Source organism: Phocoena sinus, chromosome 8, assembly GCF_008692025.1.
Source record: "Phocoena sinus isolate mPhoSin1 chromosome 8, mPhoSin1.pri, whole genome shotgun sequence".
Classification (NCBI taxonomy): domain Eukaryota; kingdom Metazoa; phylum Chordata; class Mammalia; order Artiodactyla; family Phocoenidae; genus Phocoena; species Phocoena sinus.
In genome coordinates, this window is record NC_045770.1 from 24658990 (window position 1) to 24679873 (window position 20884).

At 40.9% G+C, this 20884-nt stretch overlaps 1 protein-coding gene across 5 annotated transcripts in view; it reads left to right on the top strand.

Moving 5' to 3' along the window:
• The window catches only part of LOC116757928 (sarcolipin), a 114041-nt gene that overhangs the window by 21690 nt on the left and 71467 nt on the right, over nt 1–20884 (top strand). For 2 of the 5 annotated variants that reach the window (XM_032640418.1, XM_032640417.1), the window contains exons 2-4: nt 7759–7934; nt 10112–10239; nt 20315–20474. The exons of 1 other annotated variant lie outside the window; for it this stretch is intronic. In XM_032640418.1, coding sequence (XP_032496309.1) covers nt 7759–7934; nt 10112–10239; nt 20315–20474 — 464 coding nt within the window. The remainder of the gene's footprint in view (nt 1–7758; nt 7935–10111; nt 10240–20314; nt 20475–20884) is intronic. 2 more of the 5 variants (XM_032640419.1, XM_032640420.1) reach the window with 1 other exon arrangement.

Consider the following 20884-nt stretch of genomic DNA (forward strand, 5'->3'; position numbering starts at 1 on the left):
ATGTAAATGTGAGCTTATTAGAGGAATTTTGTCAATTTGTGAACAGGGCTTAGTGCTTCCACATTTCTTATTCTCACATATTTCACATTTTTTATTGCTTGTGAGCCCATTATGGTCTGCAAAGAATGTTCTGAATTTGATAAAGTTATCAGCCCCTTGATTAGCTTTTTAGTGTCCTGTACTTTGGACATCCAATGCCCTCCTGACATACGGAGAAACAGTGTTAATACTGGTAGCAGGGAAATTAGGCTAGACCCTTTGTTTCCTGACTGCAAGGTGAGGTGCAGGGATCCTTTGAAGAAGGTGTTTCCTAATATAAGCTCTGTTATAAAATCGTGGAGAAGTGAAGGAGGGTAAAGAGATGAATGTGGGGAAAGGTGAGTGAGGACAAAGAGGTACAGGAGGTAAGAAGATATCAGCCGTGAGAGATGACCTCACTTACTATCCTAAGACCGTGTTCTATAGCGGGCACAGCAGATGTTCAGTGGTCAGACAATTTGTGCACAGACTCTGCTCCTGAGATGATCTTAGGAAAGACACACCCCTCTTCTGGGCCACAGTTTCCTCAACTTAAAAAAGTGGGCATTAGCAACAAAATCTAGCAATTCTGAGACTTTGTTCCATGGAAGAGAGGAGAAGTTTAAAGAAATGAGGTCATTAAACAATGAAATACCAGAAAATTGGAACCATTTCCTTGGCCAGGTACCCTTCCCCACATGATTCCAGAGGGAAGTATGTGGTTGGGGACAATGACACAAAATGAATGCACTTTTTCACTCTTTGGCTTTGGCCTATACTTCTGTAGGTTCCCAGTACACTATACAGGACCCAGTGGTGAATTTCTTATGCCTAGGATAGGGCAGCATAACATGCAGAATTGATGCAAACTATGCCTCCTTCAGGAAGAAATGAGCATAAGAGAAAGAGGTAGCAACCCACAGATCCAGTTTGCCTCATCAGCCTGTGACAGGTAGAACATCCCTAGAAAGAACACTGCTCTGGGGCTTCTCTGGTGGTGCATTGGATAAGAATCCGCCTGCCAGTGCAGGGGACACAGGCTGGAGCCCTGGTTGGGGAAGATCCCACATGCCGCGGGGCAACTAAGCCCGTGCGCCACAACTACTGAGCCTGTGCTCTAGAGCCTGCAAGCCACAAGTACTGAAGCCTGCACGCCTAGAGTCCATGCTCCACAACAAGAGAAGCCACTGCAATAAGAAGCTCACGCACTGCAATGAAGACCCAATGCAGCCAAAAATAAATAAATATATAAATAAAATTTTAAAAAAAGAATACTACTCTGTGGGAGCAAGTCCTTAACCTCTTGCTCACCTGGGTGAAAATTTCCTTCAGTAGCCTAATAAAATGTCTTTGGGTCTGGCCATTTCCTGATATAATTTCTGCCTGTTGAAGGGTGAAGTTGCTTCCTTCCTTTTGAAAGTAACACAGTAAACTGGAGTGATATAACCCTTTGAAGAGCATTTTAGCAAAACAAGTAAAGTTGAAGACATGCCCTAAAACCAATGATTCTACTCTTAAATATATCTCCAGAGCAAATGATTTCTTTAAACTTCATGACACAAATAGAAACTTCATGACACAAATAGAAACTCATGACACAAATAGAAACTCATGACACAAATAGAAACTCATTATATTTGTAGAGTACTCTGAGTTCACTGCTTCCAGCAGATGTCTAGATGGTACCCATCAGGCCATCCTGAGTGTGGAGGAGATTATATGTTAGCACATAGTTTGCTAAAACCCAGAAAAAGTCTTAGATATGTATGTCAGGGGACATACATATGAATGTTTGTAGAGGCATTGTTTATAAGTGCAAAGATAAATTGGAATACAACCTAATAATCAATAAGGGAATGGATAAATAAAGTGTGATATAATCACATAGTGAAGTACTATACAGTAGTGGAAAGGAATGAACTAGAACTAACATCAATATAGAGGACTCTCTTGAACAGTGTTTATCAAAAAAGCAAGTTGCGGGCTTCCCTGGTGGCACAGTGGTTGAGAGTCTGCCTGCCGATGCAGGGGACACGGGTTCATGCCCCGATCCGGGAAGATCCCACATGTTGTGGAGCCGCTGGGCCCGTGAGCCATGGCCGCTGAGCCTGCGCGTCCGGAGCCTGTGCTCCGCAACGGGAGAGGCCACAACAGTGAGAGGTCCGCGTATCACAAAAAAAAAAAAACAAAAAAAAACAAAAAACAAACAAACAAAAAAAAGCAAGTTGCAAAAGTATACATTTAGTATGATGCTGTTTATATAAAAATTTAAAACAGACAAAACAATTGTATACATTGCATAAGGATACTTCTGTAAATATGGAAATATATGGAAATGCATTGAATGTTAAATACCAAGTTCTAGAAAGTACTTATCTCAGGAGGGCTAAGAGATTGGGGAGAACACAAGGGGGATATGTTGATTTTGCCAATATTTGTGGAGAGAGAGTAGAGTAGGAAGAGCAGTTAGGAGGAATTTGCTGCAGTTCAAACTGTAGAGCGCTTCCTCCTTGAAATGCCACTTACTCTTGCTTCCAGAGTTTTTTCCTTGTTTTCTCCCTGCGTCTCTCTGGCCATGCCCCTTCATCCCCATCTCTAATTCCTCTTCCTCCTCTGCCCCTTAAATGTTGCTGTTTCCCAGATTGAGTTTTTAAAATAATTTTATATATTTATTTTAAAATTTATTGGCTGCATTGGGTCTTCGTTGCTGCACGTGGGCTTTCTCAAGTTGTGGTAAGCGGGGGCTACTCATCATTGCGGTGGGGCTTCTCATTGCGGTGGCTTCTCTTGTGTGGAGCACGGGCTCTAGGCACATGGGCTTCAGTAGTTGTGGCACACGGGCTCAGTAGTTGCTCCACAGCATGTGGGGTCTTCCTGGACCAGGACTTGAACCAGTGTCCCCTGCATTGGCAGGAGGATTCTTAACCACTGAGCCACCAGGGAAGTCCCCCAGGAAGTTTCTTTTTTACCCTCTTTTCTTTTCAATTTTTAGGTATATGTTTTAGTGACCACATTTATATCCCAACTTTTATGATCATGATTCCCAAATTTATTTCTCCAATCCAGTCCTTTTTCCCAGCTCCAAACTGTCTACTGGACATTTCTTCTTGACTGTCTCATAATTAAACAAAATCCAGCATGTCCAAAATGGAGTTAATCTCTTTTCCAAATGTGCCTTTTCCTTTTGTCTTTGGGATCTTGATTAATTACATTGTTATCTACACAGGTGTCTGATCCAGAAAACTGTGTATTATATTAGGTAGATCTGTCTCTGTCAATTTTCCTCTTTAATTGGCTTCCATGGCAGGAATTAAGGGTTAGGTTTTGGTGTTCTGTGTTATGATATAATGTGCTATGACATATTTAGGGACCCAGGAATGCTCAATTCCTACCTTGCTAATCTCTTTACTCTCTCCTATTCAAAAGATTTCAATGAGCTTACCACCAGCAAAATAAGATACCAACTTTAGAACCTATTTTAGATCTCTTCTTGATCTCGATTCTGTTGACTTTTCCATCATCTGCGGCTCTTTTTTTTTTTTTTTTTTTTTAAATTAATTAATTTATTTATTTATGGCTGTGTTGGGTCTTTGTTTCTGTGCGAGGGCTTTCTCTAGTTGTGGCAAGCAGGGGCCACTCTTCATCGCGGTGCGCGGACCTCTCACTATCGCAGCCTCTCTTGTTGCGGAGCACAGGCTCCAGACTCGCAGGCTCAGTAATTGTGGCTCACGGGCCCAGTTGCTCCGCGGCATGTGGGATCTTCCCAGACCAGGGCTCGAACCCGCGTCCCCTGCATTGGCAGGCAGATTCCCAACCACTGCGCCACCAGGGAAGCCCCATCATCTGCGGCTCTTGTTTTTCTCTTACACTCTGGGTTATAGCTACACCAACCCACTTGAAATCCCTGAATGTGCCATATTGTTTTAGAACTCTGTGCCTTTGTACCTTCTATTCCTTGTGCTTGAGATACCTTTCCTTACTGTGCCTGTCTAGTGAACTCCTGAGGTTCTCTTAAGTAGCCCATTTTTATACTTGTCTGTCTGTGCCCTAATTACTAGTTTATATGCCTACTTATCCCCAATGGTCTCTGAGCCTCTGAGGCACAGAGAGTGCCTATCCAGTTTTGTAAGTTCATGGCCTGGCACATGGTAGATGCTCTATAAGTATATATTTAGGGTTGACTTACCCAGCAAATTTCCCCTTTTTCTTTTTGCCTGTGTTAGGATTGTTTGAGATTAGTTGCAAATTACTGAAGCAAATATTCCAAAGAAAAAATACATTGTAAACTCTTAGAACAGATATTCTCTGTCTTCTGCAATTTGGGTATTTTCTATTTTGCTTAGAGCAACTCTGGAAGGAAGTATTTATGTAGAGAACATTTAAATAAAAGTTGCAGTATTCTCAATCCTGGTCCCTGAACCTTCCAGGAACTATATGTCTTCATCATCTCTTTTAATTTCTTTTAAGTTTCTTTCAAGTTTTCACCCATATTGCCTTCTGCTCATCTCCCAAACTTGTTTAAGTTTCCCTGCTTCTTTAACAAGATAATAATTAAACAAACAAACAAACAAGCAAAAACCCTGTCCTCAACACTGCTGCTAATAAGCAGAATACTTCAAACTCTTTCCCCATCGCTATTCTCCTTTTCATCATTAAAAAGAAAAAAAGAGCTATTTATGTTTGGTGCATTAATTTGCTCATATTCTACTCACTCAGCCCACTAGAATCTGACTTTAGTCATTACCACTAACAAAATGCTTTCCTTCCAAGCCATCTAGCAGCATCCAGCTTGCCAGTCCAACTGTGTCTCTTTAGCCATGATGACATCTTTTCTCTCTGCAGTTTTTGACACTGTAGTATTGATGATCTCATCCTTCTTGAAATGTTTTTCTACTCTTAGTTTCTGTATCATGGCACTCATAATTTCTTGTCTTTCTCTGACTATTGAACTTCATTGGATTAGTGGGGAAGTGTCTTATATTTGAGGTAACCATATATTTGGGCATATGTGGTAATTTCTTTATCCATTTACATTCACTTGACAAATATTTATTTATTAAGTGACAACAAAGTGCCAGCACTGGATATGTAGTGGAGAGTAAAACAGATATGGTCTTTCTGAAGTCCAGAGTTTCAACCTTGTATTTGTTATCTGTTGCTACTGTGTAACAAATTACCTCAAATTTAGTGGCTTAAAACAATACACATCTGTTATCATAGTTTTTATGGATTAGGCATCTGGGCATGGCTTAGCTCTGCCCTCTGCTTCAGGGTCTCTCATAAGGCTGCAGTCATGGTGTTGGCCAGGGCTAGAGTCTCATCTGAAGTCATGACTGGGGAGGGAATCTGCTTCCAAGCTCATGTTGATTTTGGCAAGATTTATTTCCTTGGAGACTGTTGGACTCAGGGTCTCAGTTCCTTGCTGGTTGTTGACCAGAGGCCACCCTTAGTTCCTTTCCATGTGGGCCTGTCTATATATAGCAGCTTGTTTGATCAGAGCCAGCAAGGAAGAGAATCAATAGAGTTGGGTAGCAAGATGGAAGTTATAATCTCAGGTAGTGTATCCATGGAAATGGTATCCTGGTTTTTTTTTTTTTAATTGAAGTATAGTTGATGTACAATATTATATAAGTTACAGGTGTACAATATAGTGATTCACAATTTTTAAAGGTTATACTCTATTTATAGTTATTATAAAGTATTGGCTATATTCCCTGTGTTGTATAGTATGGTATCCCATTAATTTTCTTGTATTCTAATGGTTAGAATCAAGTAAAAGATCCAACCCATGTTAAAGTGGAAGAGATTACACAGAGTAAAACTACCCAGAAACAGAGATTCACTGGTGGCCATCTTAGAGTCTGCCTGTCACAAACCTCTTAATGTTTTTCTCTCAGACCTTCCAGCCACCTCAATTTCTACTGTTCTCAAATTAAGCTCAGTACTCTCCCCTTGCCCAAACCTGCTTCTCATCCTGTATTCTGTGTCTTGGTCAGCTGCGGGCAGCTGCCTTATATCTATCCAGTCATCTAGTCCAGAAACCCAGAGATCATTTTCAATACCTCCTCCTGAGATTTAATGGATCACTAGGCTCTGTGAGTCTTTCACATCATTCTCTACTTAACATTCACATTTATGTGGCTTTAGTTCAGTCATGGATCATTATATTAACCTTCTAACCTTCAGTAGTCCTTCTCATAGTAACCAGAGTTACTTTTTTTTTTTTTTGCGGTACACGGGCTTCTCACTTTTGTGGCCTCTCCCGTTGTGGAGCACAGGCTCTGGATGTGCAGGCTCAGCGGCCATGGCTCACGGGCCCAGCCGCTCCGCGGCATGTGGGATCCTCCCGGACCAGGGCATGAACCCATGTCCCCTGCATCGGCAGGCAGACTCCCAACCACTGTGCCACCAGGGAAGCCCCAGAGTTACCTTTTTACAGTCTGGCCTCTACTTACTTTTCCAGGCTTCTTGCCCTCCACTCTTTGCTGTTGACCTTATGCCTTAGGCATAGGCCACTCGATATTTCCTGAACCCACCATTGCATGTTTGTGCCTCTACATTTGGTCCTGCAGTTACTTCTTCCTGGGTTCCCTTCTCCCTACTTCTTCCTCTAGAAATCTCTTATATACATACTTCCAAACCTAACTGAAAAATCACCTCTTCCATAAAACTTTTCTCAGTTTTCTCCCTGCCTGCTAACTCCCTCACTCAGAATTAACCAATAGTACCTGTGTGCTCTCTCAGCCCCTTAATCACACCACTGTTACAAGACTGTTGTTGTGTAGTTTGCTTTCTGCAGTTTCGTAGTTGGCTGTTAAGGTACTTCTCTTTTAAAATGCCAAAGGGTAGGGTCTAGATCTTATTCTTCTCTGGATCCAAAGTGCCAGCCTGTGGAACAGTGATTCACAATCTTGGCTGCATTTGGAATTACTTGGGGACCTTTGAACTCCACCGAGGTCTGGACCCACCCCCCGAGGCGACGATATGATTGGTCTCAGGTGCAGCCCGGGATATTAGCATTTTTAAAAGCTCCATGATTCTAACATGTAGGTAACATTGAAAGCCTCTGCTTCTAGTTGAAGGAACCAAGTCTCTGGGAGAATGAGAGGATGAGAAAATGTTAAACAATGAATAGGAAGACTTTAAAACTAGAGTTAAAGTTGAGCTTTAAAAATCATATACACAGGGCTTCCCTGGTGGCGCAGTGGTTGAGAGTTCGCCTGCCGATGCAGGGGACACGGGTTCGTGCCCCGGTCCGGGAAGATCCCACATGCCGCGGAGCGGCTAGGCCCGTGAGCCATGGCCGCTGAGCCTGCGCGTCCGGAGCCTGTGCTTCGCAACGGGAGAGGCCACAACAGTGAGAGGCCCGCGTACTGCAAAAAAAAAAAAAAAAAAATCATACACACATAATTCAAATAAAATATGACATAGCTAAGTAATCAAAATGATCTCTAAATAGATCATCAGTGAACTGGGGGAATATGTATTTTTGTGGTAATGAGGGGAAAATTAGAAATGTAAAAGAGAATAAAACTGTAGTCTCTCAAAATCCAATGCTTTAATTTTTGTGCATATGAAGTAAGCGATAAAATGAAATAAAGAACCACCTGGAATTATTAGCATTTTCCTTTTGGTTTAGCCCTGAAGTGTGTGTGTGTGTGTGTGTGTGTGTGTGTGTGTGTGTGTGTGAAAGATATATCTTACTCGCCAGTTCCTCTGATTTCCTCCTTTATTTTCTAGGAATATTTTGAAAATAATTGCCCTGGGTCAGATGTTGTCCTTGTGTATATGTGGGACAGCCATCACCAGCCAGTATTTGGCAGAAAGATACAAAGTGAATACCCCCATGCTTCAGAGCTTTATCAACTATTGCTTGCTGTTTCTAATTTATACAGTGATCCTGGCATTTCAATCAGGTATGTCAAATGTTGGAATTACCTTTTCAACAAATTATCTTCATAAAAATTTTTGGCTCTTGACGTTCAAAAAATAAAATATGGGGCAAAATCAAGAACAGGAAACTACTGCTGTTTTTATTAAAGTTATTAGAAAAGTATGACACCTTTGAATTCTATGAAATTGGTGATTAGAGATTTGTGTATAATTCTCTGAAATTGTTGATTAAAATAAGTAGCACCAAACTGTAACGTAGGAGTTGTCTAAAAAAAAAAAAAAAGTGTAGGGCTTCCCTGGTGGCGCAGTGGTTGAGAGTCCGCCTGGCGATGCAGGGGACACGGGTTCGTGCCCCGGTCCGGGAAGATCCCACATAACGCGGAGCGGCTGGGCCCGTGAGCCATGGCCGCTGAGCCTGCGTGTCCGGAGCCTGTGCTCCGCAATGGGAGAGGCCACAACAGTGAGAGGTCTGTGTACTGCAAAAAAAAAAAAAAAAAAAAAAAGTGTAAATGCCATTACAAATTAGGTCTTCTATTTTTCCCCCCATGGTTGATAAATTTAAAAGACAGTATTAGAAACACTTAAAAAGTCAAGAAACTCACTGTCCAAAATATGTATTTCCAGCTAAGTGGAGAATGCTAAATGGACCACCAATTGCATGTATTGATAGATCAAGTCTATGTTGTGAGAGAAACAAAACAAGGAATTGGCAAGGAATTAACATCTTATCACTGGCTGGTTAAGTTGTTTTAGAATCATTGTAGAATTATCATTTCTAGCTAACTATTTATAAATGGGAAAAACTAGGCTAACATTATTGCGCCAGGTATCATTTTAATTGCTTAACTCATTGAAGCCTCCTAACAAATCAAGTGAGTATTATTATTATCTCCACTTTATAGATGAGTAATCTGAGGCATGTAGTACTTAGATAACTTGCTGTAAATCATGCAGGTGGAGGCAGATTTCAACCTAGGCAGCCTGCCCCAGAGCCCATGCACTCACCACCATGCTGTATTAGGGGCTTCTTGTCATGATAAGAGCCATCCTTCCCACAGAAGAAGAACATGGTATTATAAAATAAATTAAATAAGATTGAATTCAAGAGTGTAAAGACAATGGGTAACCCAGACTGATAGGTAGGGTGCAATACTCCCATTTTCATCACATTTAAGGCAAATAATAAAATCACCAGTGTGCTATTTGCTAATCGTCTTTTAATATGAACCTTAATACATCAGTGGTATTTCTATGTGTCAGGATAAATAACTTATTTTGAAAGAAAGTGGAAACCAGTTGTGGGAAGGGGTAAAGAGACATCTTAAGGGGAAAGCTTCAAATTTGGCGAGAACTTTAGGAGTTAGAAATAGAACTGGTACATGGTTAATAGCCCCAGACTTTTCTCCTCTATGTAAGCATTGGCCTTTAGGAAGTCAGTGTGATTCATAAGTATATCAGTGTAGTCCTCCTAAGGGATGGTTATTAGGTGCCTTCCATGCCATCTCATCTTGGGGAAGATAAACTGTGTTTTCAGGATGTTCCTGCTGATTGGGATTTCATGATAATTATTTGGCTACGATTCTCACTACCTTTATTTCCTTGCAGGTTATCTTACCCATAAAGCCTTCTTATATATGTGCCAACTCTATATCTCCTTGTGATGCTAGATTCTACAAAGAAATGAATCACAGTTAACTTGAATAAATAGAATTTAGGGGATAAAAGGTGTTTCTTCAGTGGGGCCACTAAATCTTTTTTCCATACTTACTACTGGCTTAATTTTCTCTTGAAAGCACATCTTTTCCAAAAGAATGACCACATGCAGAGTTTTTTTTGAAGACGCTCATGAACAGAGGTTAAATAACCAATGAATTCATAAGAAAACATTTCATTTCCTAGGGATCTGGATGTTATATTTCTGTTGCAGTAGGAAAGGGAATTTAACCACTTTTTTCTTACTTCCTTTCTCTTTGGTGTTTTCATTGAACACTTGGTCTATGATGACACCTTAGCTTGGGCCTCATACTAGAAAAAAATCTGACTGCTGAGCTGTTGCAGGAGTTTGGGTTATGAGTAATGGAAATTAGGAGGGTCCACATTCAAAATACATAGTAAACCCTTGCTTTGACTCTTTATCTCTAAATTAACATGCAAGGAATCATTTTAAGTACATGTACTAATCTAGATTTCTTTCAACCAGGTAGTGATAACCTTTTAAACATCTTGAAAAAGAAATGGTGGAAGTACATCCTGCTTGGACTAGCAGATGTAGAAGCTAATTACCTGATAGTCAGAGCATACCAGTACACAACTCTAACCAGTGTCCAGGTAAGGAGTCCTCTTACCAGTTTGGGTTTTATAGCTTTAAGAGAAGAATCTGAGCTCATATGTGCTCACCTAATTTTATTAAGAACCTGTTCACTTGAAGAAAACCTAAACACAGGTGGATGCTATCTGTTTTCCAGTGGAGCATATATGCTAATAAGTAAGGCTTCCTGGAATTACTGAAAATGTGTACAAGTTAATCAGTTCTCAAACTGCTAATGCTATAGCAGAATAGAACAGTTGCTATGAAAATAAACATAAATATTTAGTTGGCAATGAATGCTGTGATGTTGGCAAGAGTTCTGTTTTATGTGTTGCTTAAACATGGCATATAAAGTGGATATACCATTGTGCTACAGAAAAGTTGGAGGTTTGCAAGTAAAGTGGATATTCAAGACAAAGGAACAATTAAAAGGAACCTATTAGACACCTTGGTTAGAGATGGTAGCCAAAAGTAAAACTTATATCTCTATTCTTTTTCTAGGTTTATTCTCACTGGATTGAAAGTAAAATGTTTCTACATAGCAGTACTTTTCAACCTGGTGGAGTTGAGGAAGATTGTTTAAGTTGTCTTAATGTTAGGGTGTTTACTGGTGGCCTAGTGGTTAGGATTATGGGCTTTCGCTGCTGTAGCCTGGTTCCATCCCTGGTTGAGGAACCGAGATCCCACAAGCCGTGTCATGCAGCCAAAAAAAAAGAAAAGAGTTGTCTTAATGTTGGCAAACTGTGTGATGTATCATAACACTGACTCCCCATTGCTAACAACAAAATATCTTATAAATGAGATGAAAGTAAGATAGATTCCAATACCAGGTTTTTGCGGTACGCGGGCCTCTCATTGCTGTGGCCTCTCCCCCTGTGGAGCACAGGCTCCGGACGCGCAGGCTCAGCGGCCATGGCTCACGGGTCCAGCCGCTCTGCGGCATGTGGGATCCTCCCGGACCGGGGCATGAACCCATGTCCCCTGCATCGGCAGGCGAACTCTCCACCACTGCGCCACCAGGGAAGCTCCTGAATTTAAGACTTTTGATGCATCACTTTTTTTTGTTTTGGCTGCACAGCATGACTTGCGGTATCTTAGTTCCCCGACCAGGGAGAGATTGAACCTGCACCCTCAGCAGTGTAAGCACGGAGTCTTAACCACTGGACTACCAAGGAATTCCTGATACATCACTTTTTTTATATAAAACAGATATGGTCTTATCTTCAAATTTTAGGAACATGGAAAAATTTAGCTGTCCAGTTTTCCCAGCAGCACTTACTGAAGAGGCTGTCTTTTCTTCATTGTATATTCTTGCCTCCTTTATCAAAGATAAGGTGACCATATGTGCGTTGGTTAATCTCTGGGCTTTCTATCCTGTTCCATTGATCTATATTTCTGGTTTTGTGCCAGTACCGTACTGTCTTGGTTACTGTAGCTTTGTAGTATAGTCTGAAGTCCAGGAGCCTGATTCCTCCAGATCCGTTTTTCGTTCTCAAGATTGCTTTGGCTATTTCGGGCCTTCTGTATTTCCATACAAATTGTGAAATTTTTTGTTCTAGTTCTATGAAAAATGCCAATGGTAGTTTGATAGGGATTGCATTGAATCTGTAGATTGCTTTGGGTAGTAGAGTCATTTTCACAATGTTGATTCTTCCCATCCAAGAACATGGTATATCTCTCCATCTATTTGTATCATCTTTAATTTCTTTCATCAGTGTCTTATAATTTTCTGCGTACAGCTCTTTTGTCTCCTTAGGTAGGTTTATTCCTAGATATTTTATTCTTTTTGTTGCAATGGTAAATGGGAGTGTTTTCTTAATTTCACTTTCAGATTTTTCATCATTAGTGTATAAGAATGCCAGAGATTTCTGTGCATTAATTTTGTATCCTGCTGCTTTACCAAATTCATTGATTAGCTCTAGTAGTTTTCAGGTAGCATCTTTAGGATTCTCTGTGTATAGTACCCTGTCATCTGCAAACAGTGACAGCTTTACTTCTTTCCCGATTTGGATTCCTTTTATTTCTTTTTCTTCTCTGATTGCTGTGGCTAAAACTTCCAAAACTATGTTGAATAAGAGTGGTGAGAGTGGGCAACCTTGTCTTGTTCCTGATCTTAGTGGAAATGCTTTCAGTTTTTCACCATTGAGGATGATGTTGGCTGTGGGCTTGTCATATATGGCCTTTATTATGTTGAGGAAAGTTCCCTCTATGCCTACTTTCTGCAGGGTTTTTATCATAAATGGGTGTTGAATTTTGTCGAAAGCTTTCTCTGCATCTATTGAGATGATATGGTTTTTCTCCTTCAATTTGTTAATATGGTGTATCACGTTGATTGATTTGCGTATATTGAAGAATCCTTGCATTCCTGGAATAAACCCCACTTGATCATGGTGTATGATCCTTTTAATGTGCTGTTGGATTCTGTTTGCTAGTATTTTGTTGAGGAGTTTTGCATCTATGTTCATCAGTGATATTGGCCTGTAGTTTTCTTTCTTTGTGACATCTTTGTCTGGTTTTGGTATCAGGGTGATGGTGGCCTCATAGAATGAGTTTGGGAGTGTTCCTCCCTCTGCTATATTTTGGAAGAGTTTGAGAAGGATAGGTGTTAGCTCTTCTCTAAATGTTTGATAGAATTTGCCTGTGAAGCCATCTGGTCCTGGGCTTTAGTTTGTTGGAAGATTTTTAATCACAGTTTCAATTTCAGTGCTTGTGATTGGTCTGTTCATATTTTCTATTTCTTCCTGGTTCAGTCTTGGCAGGTTGTGCATTTCTATGAATTTGTCCATTTCTTCCAGGTTGTCCATTTTATTGGCATAGAGTTGCTTGTAGTAATCTCTCATTACCCTTTGTATTTCTGCAGTGTCAGTTGTTACTTCTCCCTTTTCATTTCTAATTCTATTGATTTGAGTCTTCTCCCTTGTCTTCTTGATGAGTCTGGCTAGTGGTTTATCTATTTTGTTTATCTTCTCAAAGAACCAGCTTTTAGTTTTATTGATCTTTGCTATTGTTTCCTTCACTTCTTTTTCATTTATTTCTGATCTGATCTTTATTTCTTTCCTTCTTCTAACTTTGGGGATTTTTTGTTCTTCTTTCTCTAATTGCTTTAGGTGCAAGGTTAGGTTGTTTATTTGAGATGTTTCCTGTTTCTTAAGGTAGGATTGTATTGCTATAAACTTCCCTCTTAGAACTGCTTTTGCTGCATCCCATAGGTTTTGGGTCGTTGTGTCTCCATTGTCATTTGTTTCTAGGTATTTTTCGATTTCTTCTTTGATTTCTTCAGTGATCACTTTGTTATTAAGTAATGTATTGTTTAGCATCCATGTGTTTGTATTTTTTACAGATCTTTTCCTGTAATTGATATCTAGTCTCATAGTGTTGTGGTTGGAAAAGATACTTGATACGATTTCGATTTTCCTAAATTTACCAAGGCAAGATTTGTGACCCAAGATATGATCTATCCTGGAGAATGTTCCATGAGCACTTGAGAAAAAGGTGTATTCTGTTGTTTTTGGATGGAATGTCCTATAAATATTAATTAAGTCCACTTGTTTAATGTATCATCTATAGCTTGTGTTTCCGTATTTATTTTCATTTTTGATGATCTGTCCATTGGTGAAAGTGGGGTGTTAAAGTCCCCTACTATGATTCTGTTACTGTCGATTTCCCCTTTTATGGCTGCTAGTATTTGCCTTATGTATTGCGGTGCTCCTATGTTGGGTGCATAAATATTTACAATTGTTATATCTTCTTCTTGGATTGATCCCTTGATCATTATGTGGTGTCCTTCTTTGTCTCTTCTAATAGTCCCTATTTTAAAGTCTATTTTGTCTGATATGAGAATCGCTATTCCAGCTTTCTTTTGGTTTCCATTTGCATGGAATATCTTTTTCCATCCCCTCACTTTCAGTCTGTATGTGTCCCTAGGTCTGAAGTGGGTCTCTTGTAGACAGCATATATACGGGTCTTGTTTTTGTATCCATTCAGCCAGTCTGTGTCTTTTGGTGGGAGCATTTAATCCATTTACATTTAAGGTAATTACCAATATGTATGTTCCTATTCCCATTTTCTTAATTCTTTTGGGTTGGTTATTGTAGGTCTTTTCGTTCTCTTGTGTTTCTTGCCTATAGAAGTTCCTTTAGCAGTTGTTGTAAAGCTGGGTTGGTGGTGCTGAACTCTCTCAGCTTTTGCTTGTCTGTAAAGGTTTTAATTTCTCCATCAAATCTGAATGAGATCCTTGCTGGGTAGAGTAATCTTGGTTGTAGCTTTTTCTCCTTTATCACTTTAAATATGTCCTGCCACTCCCTTCTGACTCGCAGAGTTTCTGCTGAAATATCAGCTGTTAACCTTATGGGAATTCCCTTGTGTGTTATTTGTTGTTTTTCTCTTGCTGCTTTTAATATGTTTTCTTTGTATTTAATTTTTGATAGTTTGATTAATATGTGTCTTGGCGTGTTCTTCCTTGGATTTACCCTGTATGGGACTCTCTGTGCTTCCTGGACTTGATTATTTCCTTTCCCATATTAGGGAAAATTTCAACTATAATCTCTTCAAATATTTTCTCAGTCCATTTCTTTTACTCTTCTTCTTCTGGGACCCCTATAATTCGAATGTTGGTTCATTTAATGTTGTCCCAGAGGTCTCTGAGACTGTCCGCAGTTCTTTTCATTCTTTTTTCTTTATTCTGCTCTGCAGTAGTTATTTCCACTATTTTATCTTCCAGTTCACTTATCCGTTCTGCCTCAGTTATTCTGCTATTGATCCCTTCTAGAGTATTTTTAATTTCATTTATTGTGTTGTTCATCATTGCTTGTTTCCTCTTTAGTTCTTCTAGGCCCTTGTTAAATGTTTCTTGCATTTTCTCTAGTCTATTTCCAAGATTTTAGGATCATCTTTACTATCATTATTCTGAATTGTTTTTCAGGTGGACTGCCTATTTCCTCTTCATTTGTTAGGTCTGGTGGGTTTTTACCTTGCTCCTTCGTCTGCTGTGTGTTTTTCTGTCTTTTCATTTTGCTTATCTTACTGTGTTTGGGGTCTCCTTTTTGCAGGCTGCAGGTTCGTAGTTTCCGTTGTTTTTGGTGTCTGTCCCCAGTGGCTATGGTTGGTTCAGTGGGTTGTGTAGGTTTCCTGGTGGAGGGGACCAGTGCCTGTGTTCTGGTGGATGAGGTTGGATCTTGTCTTTCTGGTGGGCAGGTCGGCGTCTGGTGGTGTATTTTGGGGTGTCTATGGCCTTATTATGATTTTAGGCAGCCTCTCTGCTAATGGGTGGGGTTGTGTTCCTTTCTTGCTAGTTGTTTGGTGTAGAGTGTCCAGCACTGTAGCTTGCTGGTCGTTGAGTGAAGCTGGGTGTTGGTGTTGAGATGGAGATCTCTGGGAGATTTTCGCCGTTTGATATTACGTGGAGCTGGGAGATCTCTTGTGGACCAGTGTCCTGAAGTTGGCTCTCCCACCTCAGAGGTACAGCCCTGATGCCTGGCTGGAGTACCAAGAGCCTGTCCTCCACACAGCTCAGAATAAAAGGGAGAAAAAATAGAAAGAAAGAAAGAAAGAGGATAAAAGAAAGTAAGATAAAATAAAATAAAGTTACTAAAATAAAGAATTATTAAGAAAAAAAATTTTTAAGTAAAAAAAAAAAAAGAGAAAAAAAACAAAAATGGACAGACAGAACCCTAGGACAAATGGTGAAAGCAAAGCTATACAGACAAAATCTCACACAGAAGCATACACATACACACTCACAAAAAGAGGAAAAGGGGAAAAAATAATATATCTTGCTCCCAAAGTCCACCGCCTCAATTTGGGATGATTCATTGTCTATTCAGGTATTCCACAGATGCAGGGTTCATCAAGTTGATTGTGGAGCTTTAATCCGCTGCTTCTGAGGCTGCTGGGTGAAATTTCCCTTTGTCTTCTTTGTTTGCACAGCTCCCGGGGTTCAGCTTTGGATTTGGCCCCTCCTCTGCGTGTAGGTCGCCTCAGGGCATCTGTTTTTTCACTTAGACAGCACGGGGTTAAAGGAGCAGCTGATTCGGGGGCTCTGACTCACTCAGGCCGGGCAGAGGGACGGGTACAGATGCGGGGCGAGCCTGCGGCAGCACAGGCCAACATAACGTTGTACCAGTCTGAGGCGCGCTGTGTGTTCTCCCGGGGAAGTTGTCCCTGGATCACGGGACCCTGGCAGTGGCGGGCTGCACAGGCTCCCCGGAAGGGAGGTGTGGATAGTGACCTGTGCTCGCACACAGGCTTCTTGGTTGCGGCAGCAGCAGCCTTAGCTTCTTATGCCCATCTCTGGGGTCCGCGCTGATAGACGCGGCTCACGCCCATCTCTGGAGCTCCTTTAAGCAGCCCTCTTAATCCCCTCTCCTTGCGCACCAGGAAACAAAGAGGCAAGAAAAAGTCTCTTGCCTCTTCGGCAGCTCCAGACTTTTTCCCGGACTCCCTCCCGGCTAGCTGTGGCGCAGTAGTCCCCTTCAGGCTGTGTTCACGCCGACAACCCCAGTCCTCTCCCTGCGATCCAACCGAAGCCCGAGCCTCAGCTCCCAGCCCCCGCCCGCCCCGGCGGGTGAGCAGACAAGCCTCTCGGGCTGGTGAGTGTTGGTCGGCACCGATCCTCTGTGCGGTAGTCTCTGCGCTTTGCCCTCTGCAGCCCTGTTGCTTCGCTCTCCTCCGTGGCTCTGAAGCTTCCCCCTCCGCCACCTGCAGTCTCCACCCGCAAAGGGGCTTCTAGTGCGTGGAAACCTTTCCTCCATCACAGCTCCCTCCCTCTGGTGCAGGTCCCGTCCCTATTCTTTTGTCTCTGTTTTTACTTTTTTCTTTTGCCCTACCCAGGTATGTGGGGAGTTTCTTGCCCTTTGGGAGGTCTGAGGTCTTCTGCCAGCCTTCAGTCGGTGTTCTATAGGAGCAGTTCCACGTGTAGATGTATTTCTGATGTATCTGTGGGGAGGAAGGTGATCTCTGTGTCTTACTCTTCCTCCATCTTCTCAAATTTTCAGAATGCCTTTTAATATTGTGCTAAGCATTTTCCTCAGCAAATCTCTTGGGTTTCGACTGGCATGGGTTAAAAAGCCAAGATAGTAAATATTTGTTAAGACAGACATAATAGGAGGCACGTGAAAAACCCAGAATTTCACAAAAATTAAAACCAGGAGTTACCTAGAAGATGCAGTTCATCACAAATAGTATTAAGTGTACTTTTAGCAATGAATAATGAGTATAAGTATATAGAAAATAGCATTTTTCTAGTCACATCTATCCTCATAATCTCACACACCGTTTAATTACTTGATTACAATTTGTAGAAACTTTGATCTCTGACTAATGACAATTAGAAGTTATGAATTGGTACAAGGTCTAAACACAGCTAAACAAAACACAGCTGGGTTATTGTGACTAAAGGTCATGCCTTAAACTAATCTCAAACAATTTCTTTCGTCTTAGCCTCTTAGAAAAACCTAAGCATTTGGTTGTCAAAAGTTATGTACTTATGGTCCTAGCAAGCCCTATTATAAAAAGCACATCTTACAACTAGAGGTGCTTCCAGCAGTAGAAAGTGCCTCTCATTGGAATTCTTCAAGCGGATTCTCTCCTTGAGTAAATCTCCGGCCTGGTTAGTCTGAAAGGGTGGAAGTTATTTACTGATTGATTGATTGATCACCATGAGTGACATGTGGGATCTTAGTTCCCTGACCAGGGATCGAACCTGTGTCCCCTGCAGTGGAAGCTTGGAGTCCTAACCACTGGACCACCAGGGCATTCCCCTTGAAAAGGTGGAAGTTTAGATTGGATGGTCTTTGAAACTCCTTCTTAAGGATTCCTTCAAAGACTCTGTAATTGCGAATAGTAATGTAGTAGTTCTTGATGTGGCCATTGACATTGCTGGCCTAGGTTTCTACTCATGTCTCTTCTCACTTCACTGCCACATCTACATATTCCGTACCCACAGGCGGCTTCTCTCTCTTATGTTGCTCTATTCTTTCTAGAATGAATCCTTTTTAAAGCCCCTTCTCTAAGTCCTAATTCAATTTCACTTTCTCCTCTATACTCCACTGTATCTCTAATAAAGTCTAATTCATGTTTATATCCATGCCTTCTCCTCATTCCAGGTTCTTACTTAGTTCCTTGCTTACTGTGACTGTACAATAATTTTTAAAGATTAAATTAAATAGGGAGGCTCTTAGAGCTACAAGCATCAAACAGAAGACATCTGTCACCAAGAACACATTTTGAAAAGATCCAATGTAGATAAATGACTGAATGTGATAGATATCAGATTAGAAGTCATGGAATTTTAGAGTGGGAAGGTACCTGTGAGATCATTTGGTCTGACCTCTTGATTTCAGATTTTGACTCAAAGGGTGACTAGCTAGAGATCACACAGCTGGTCAATGGTAGGTCTGGGGCCTGAGGTCTTGGGAGCTCTTACCAAATGTAGGTGCCTCCCTTATATGGCTACTCATTGCCCACCAAAAATTGTTTAAAATAGAGCAGGTTTAAGTTTGACTTTAAGACACAATTTGAGGATAGGGAGTCTCCTGTAATAGTTTTTAGAGTGACTTTTTCCACTTTTCTTGTTTAAGGAATGTAGTTTAGACTTTGTTACTTCATTATGGCTGGATTCTGTTGGTGTCTTCAAGGACAAGCTATTATCATTTGCATCGTTTAATGGTTTGTTATTCAGGCAGGCTCAATAAAGCACTTAAGAGATTGGAGTTCTAAAAAAAAAAAAGAGAGAGACAGATTGGAGTTCTGCAGCTGGAATAAATAACACAAGGCAAGGTGCCCATTCCTATACTTAACATTGCAGTGAAAGGCAATCAGTAAACAACTGTGGACAGGATCAAACGGGCTGTTGGAGATTTAGGGGCCTGCCTTCTCCAAGACTAAACAGATACAGAGCAACTCAGGGATACGTTTAAAAAAAGAACAGGATAAGCAATCAAAAAACATCATCAGGAACATTATTAGTAAAAGGAATATATTTTATCCTTGAATGCACTTTGCCAAATTTGTGACTTTAAGAATCCAGTGAATGGAATCTCTTTTTCTTTTATCTTAAAGATTTTGGATTTACTATAATTTTGGCACTCTTAATCCCCCTGCCTTTCAGACTGGCAATATTAGGGGTGTAGCAAGTATTTTCTGGATGCAGGACCAACAGGTGATGGAGGAGTATATGATGAAGATGAGCAAGAGTATTTGCTGTGAGCAAGCATCTGTCTTATATGGTGGGGTTGGACACTTTGTCAAGGAGATGGTGTCTGTTTGCTCTCTCATAATAACCTGTACTTTTTTGTAGCTCTTAGCCCAATTGCATTTATATATTGGTTGTGTGATTCTTCTGTGTCTGTCTAGCCTTCTGTATACTCCTCTTTGTGTCTCTCTTGTTCTCCTCTATATTCCAGCTCCTCTCACAGTGTCTCCCACATATCACATACTTAAATATTTGTTGACTGAGTGAATGGGCACATGTCTACTGGACTTAAAGATAAACACAGGTGGGAGTGTAGAGGTAAACTGCATAGGCTGTTGGGCAGAATTCCTGGGTTCATCAACTGGCTCCAACACTTTTATTTATTTATGCTTGTGTTGGGTCTTTGTTGCTACACGCGGGCTTTCTCTAGTTGCAGTGAGTGGGGGCTACTCTTCGTTGCAGTGCATGTGCTTCTCATTGCGGTTGCTTCTCTTGTTGCAGAGCACGGGCTCTAGGCACGCGGGCTCAGTAGTTGTGGTGGACAGGCTTAGTTGCTCCATGGCATTGGGATCTTCCCGGACCAGGGCTCAAACCCGTGTCCCCTGCATTGGCAGGTGGATTCTTAACCACTGTGCTACCAGGGAAGTCCTCCACCACTTTTAACTATGTGAATTTGGGCAGCTCATTTAACCTTTCTGTGCCTTTGTTTTCCTCCTGTGTAAAACGGAGATTGCAGTTACAATCTCATAGAATTGTTGTGAGGATTAAATGAGTTAATCCAGGTAAGGCATTTAGTACAGGGCTGGCAATAATAAATGCTCAATAAACACTGACTCCTGTTATTACTTAATCATCTTGTAGCTAATGAGAGATGTTTTAAGCCATCTGTTTCTCCTTCCATGCAGCTTTTGGATTGCTTTGGGATTCCTGTGTTGATGGCTCTCTCGTGGTTTATTCTTTATGCAAGATACAGAGTGATCCACTTCATCGCTGTGGCTGTCTGTCTGTTGGGCGTAGGAACTATGGTTGGTGCAGACATATTAGCAGGGAGGGAAGACAATTCAGGTGAGACTGTGTTACTTGTTTCTGGTTTAGTCACAGAAAAAGTTTTGCTTATGTCCTCACTTTTATTGTGCAAAGATAAAGTAAAAGGCAGAGAACGTGTCCTGATTAACTTTCTTTAAAATTTTACTTTTAGATTTGCTTGCTTCTGGTACTATAACCATTTCCACAAAGCAGTCTTTATGTTTCTACCTGCCCTGAGCCCTTGCTATGTTTTGTCACACTAAATAGTTTGTTTTGTGTCATGAGAGAGAAGTTTCTTTATATATTTGCAATAATCTTTTTTTGGCCCATACATTTGGATTAGTTACTGGAAATCCTACTGTAGATTCTTGGGTTTTGTTTTCATCAAAAAGGAGACTTTGTGTTCACTGAATGACCCCTTTTTTCAGTTACTCTGTGGATGAGAACAT